The 2116-nt window shown below is 48.7% G+C and overlaps 1 protein-coding gene across 1 annotated transcript; it reads right to left on the reverse strand.

Annotated features, from left to right (window-relative positions):
- Positions 1-827: 827 nt before the first annotated feature.
- CUNH21orf140 (chromosome unknown C21orf140 homolog) lies at positions 828-1718 on the reverse strand. The gene has a single exon (XM_050164807.1). It carries the CDS (start codon positions 1581-1583, stop codon positions 828-830), a length of 756 nt encoding a protein of 251 aa, XP_050020764.1. The 5' UTR covers positions 1584-1718.
- Positions 1719-2116: the final 398 nt, after the last annotated feature.

Here is a 2116-nt window from a genome sequence, read left to right on the forward strand (position 1 = left end):
GGATATGTGGTTCCACAGCACCCCGACTCATGCTACCTACTTACCATGTGATGTCTCCGTGGCTCCCTTTGGTGGACCTCTCGCTTGTCTTAGATGTATGGTGGGGTTTGACCTGCACAGAGGCCACTCACCTACCACCACCTCGCAAAGGATTATTGTCTCCTTGGCTGTCTGATCATGTCTTGCTCATGGCAAGCTGGATCTTCCTGGATTATTTTGGCTAAAGATTATTGGTTTAGTACTTAATTTTCGGTGTTTTTATTTTTTTTTCAAATATCTGTACACTTGATTCTCTTTCTTTTTCTTTCTCTCTCTCTCTCTTTTTTTTTTTTTTTTTTTTGGTTTTTCAAGAGAGGGCTTCTCTATAGTTTTGGAGTTTGTCTTAGAACTCGCTCTGTAGACCAGGCTGGCCTCTAACTCATCTGCCTGTCTCTGCCTCCCAAGTGCTGGGATTAAAGGCGTGCACCGCTACTGCCCAGCTCTCTCTCTCTTTTTTTTTTTTTTTCTTAAACCTACATTTTGGCCGTACATCCTTTAACCTCACTCTTTAGCCACTCCAGACCTCTGGGCTAGAATCTCCCCTCCCATGAACATGATCCTTGAGGTAGCCATCACAAGATGAGAGTTGAGACCCCCATAAATAGCAACAAGCTTTAATGTGGCCTCTAGCAACCACAGGACTTTGCCAAAACCCCAGGGACCTCTCAGTCCAGGCAGCCCTCCTGTGAGTTCACTCCCGAAGTGTCTGCGGTCACAGTGGGCCAGAATCACACTCCACAGTTAGCACTAAAGACCAGGCGTCTCGTCGCTCGGTAGAGGAGATGCTCTTAAAAAAATTTCCCGAGATAGTAGTTCTCCCACCTCCGCACTTTGTTGGTGAGGGCCTTCCACTTGCTCAGGTTGACCTTCTCAATCCCTTTGCTGATTAAGTCACTGAAAAATATGTACTGGTAAGCGTAGATGTGGTCGGCTGACTGCAGGCAGAACTCTTTCCTGTTGTTGATGATAAACCATTTCACAGAAGACCAGGCCGAGTCTAAGGGGTTCAGGTAATTATACGGGGAGGGCAGCGAGATTAGCTCATGGCCATAGGACCTGGCCACTCCTGGGGAGCACACGATGCTTGTTAAATTAACGTTTGTTGGGACATAGGCCTTGGCCTCCCCTTCCTTGTCCGCCTTTGGCTTCATCTCGTCTTGCTGCCTTCGCCCTTTGACCACAATGGCGCACTTCCCGTAGGCCTTCTTTACAACATCACAGAACTCAAAGAAGATGCTGTCTTCCTGTTTGATACACAGGTCATCCCGCAGGAACATCCGGTACTGCCAAGGCACCCACCCTTGACTGCCTCCAGCATGCAGAATACACCAGGTTGGCGTGTGTATGTAGTAGCTGTCACTAAAATCTTCCCCAGTGACAAGAGTTTCTGGGATCTCAGTTTCCCCGAAGTACACAGTCTGATATCCATCATACTGTAGCGTTCTCAGAGTGTTCAGATACTGGAGGCATTGTTTCTTCCTGACGCTGTCAAACTGAGTTCTGATAATGATGTTCTTCAGAAGAGCGTTTGTTAAACGAGCCATGGGGGCCCCCAAGTGGCTTACATTTCTCCATCTGGGGAGTTCTAGAAGGAGGAGGATGCTGACCTCAAAAAGGGCTTTCCCACAGCTGCGCCAGTGCAGTAAGCCACACTTCAGACGCAAAGCATCACGGATGATGACCTCACAAAGGGCTTTCTCACAGCTGCGCCAGCGCAGTAGCCACACTTCAGACGCAAAGCATCATGGATGTTGACCTCACAAAGGGCTTTCCCACAGCTGCGCCAGCGCAGTAGCCTCACTTCCGACGCAAAGCATCACCAGCCGCGAGCTGAGAACACCAACCACGGAAAATGCTGCCTAATATCACTCTGGAATAGATCATTTTAAGATGGTCTGGCACGTGTCTGACTCCTCTCCACTTGGATATCGGAATGGATATTATATTCATTTATCCATTTCAGAGGTATTTACCAGTTGTGCCGTGTGCCAGGGGATAGCCATAACGTGTCCAGGGAGGCCTGGAGTGTGAGGGTTGCGTGCCTCTGTACATGCGGGAATGAAGTCACAGCTCAAGG

The sequence above is a fragment of the Alexandromys fortis genome, unplaced genomic scaffold (assembly GCF_014885135.2).
Source record: "Alexandromys fortis isolate MF-2015 unplaced genomic scaffold, M_Fortis_MF-2015_v1.1 scaffold_162, whole genome shotgun sequence".
NCBI classification, from domain to species: Eukaryota; Metazoa; Chordata; class Mammalia; order Rodentia; family Cricetidae; genus Alexandromys; species Alexandromys fortis.

What these genes read in the sequence shown, in the direction of transcription:
- CUNH21orf140 (XM_050164807.1), bottom strand. Translation starts at nt 1,583, where the DNA reads ATGGCTCGTTTAACAAACGCTCTTCTGAAGAACATCATTATCAGAACT.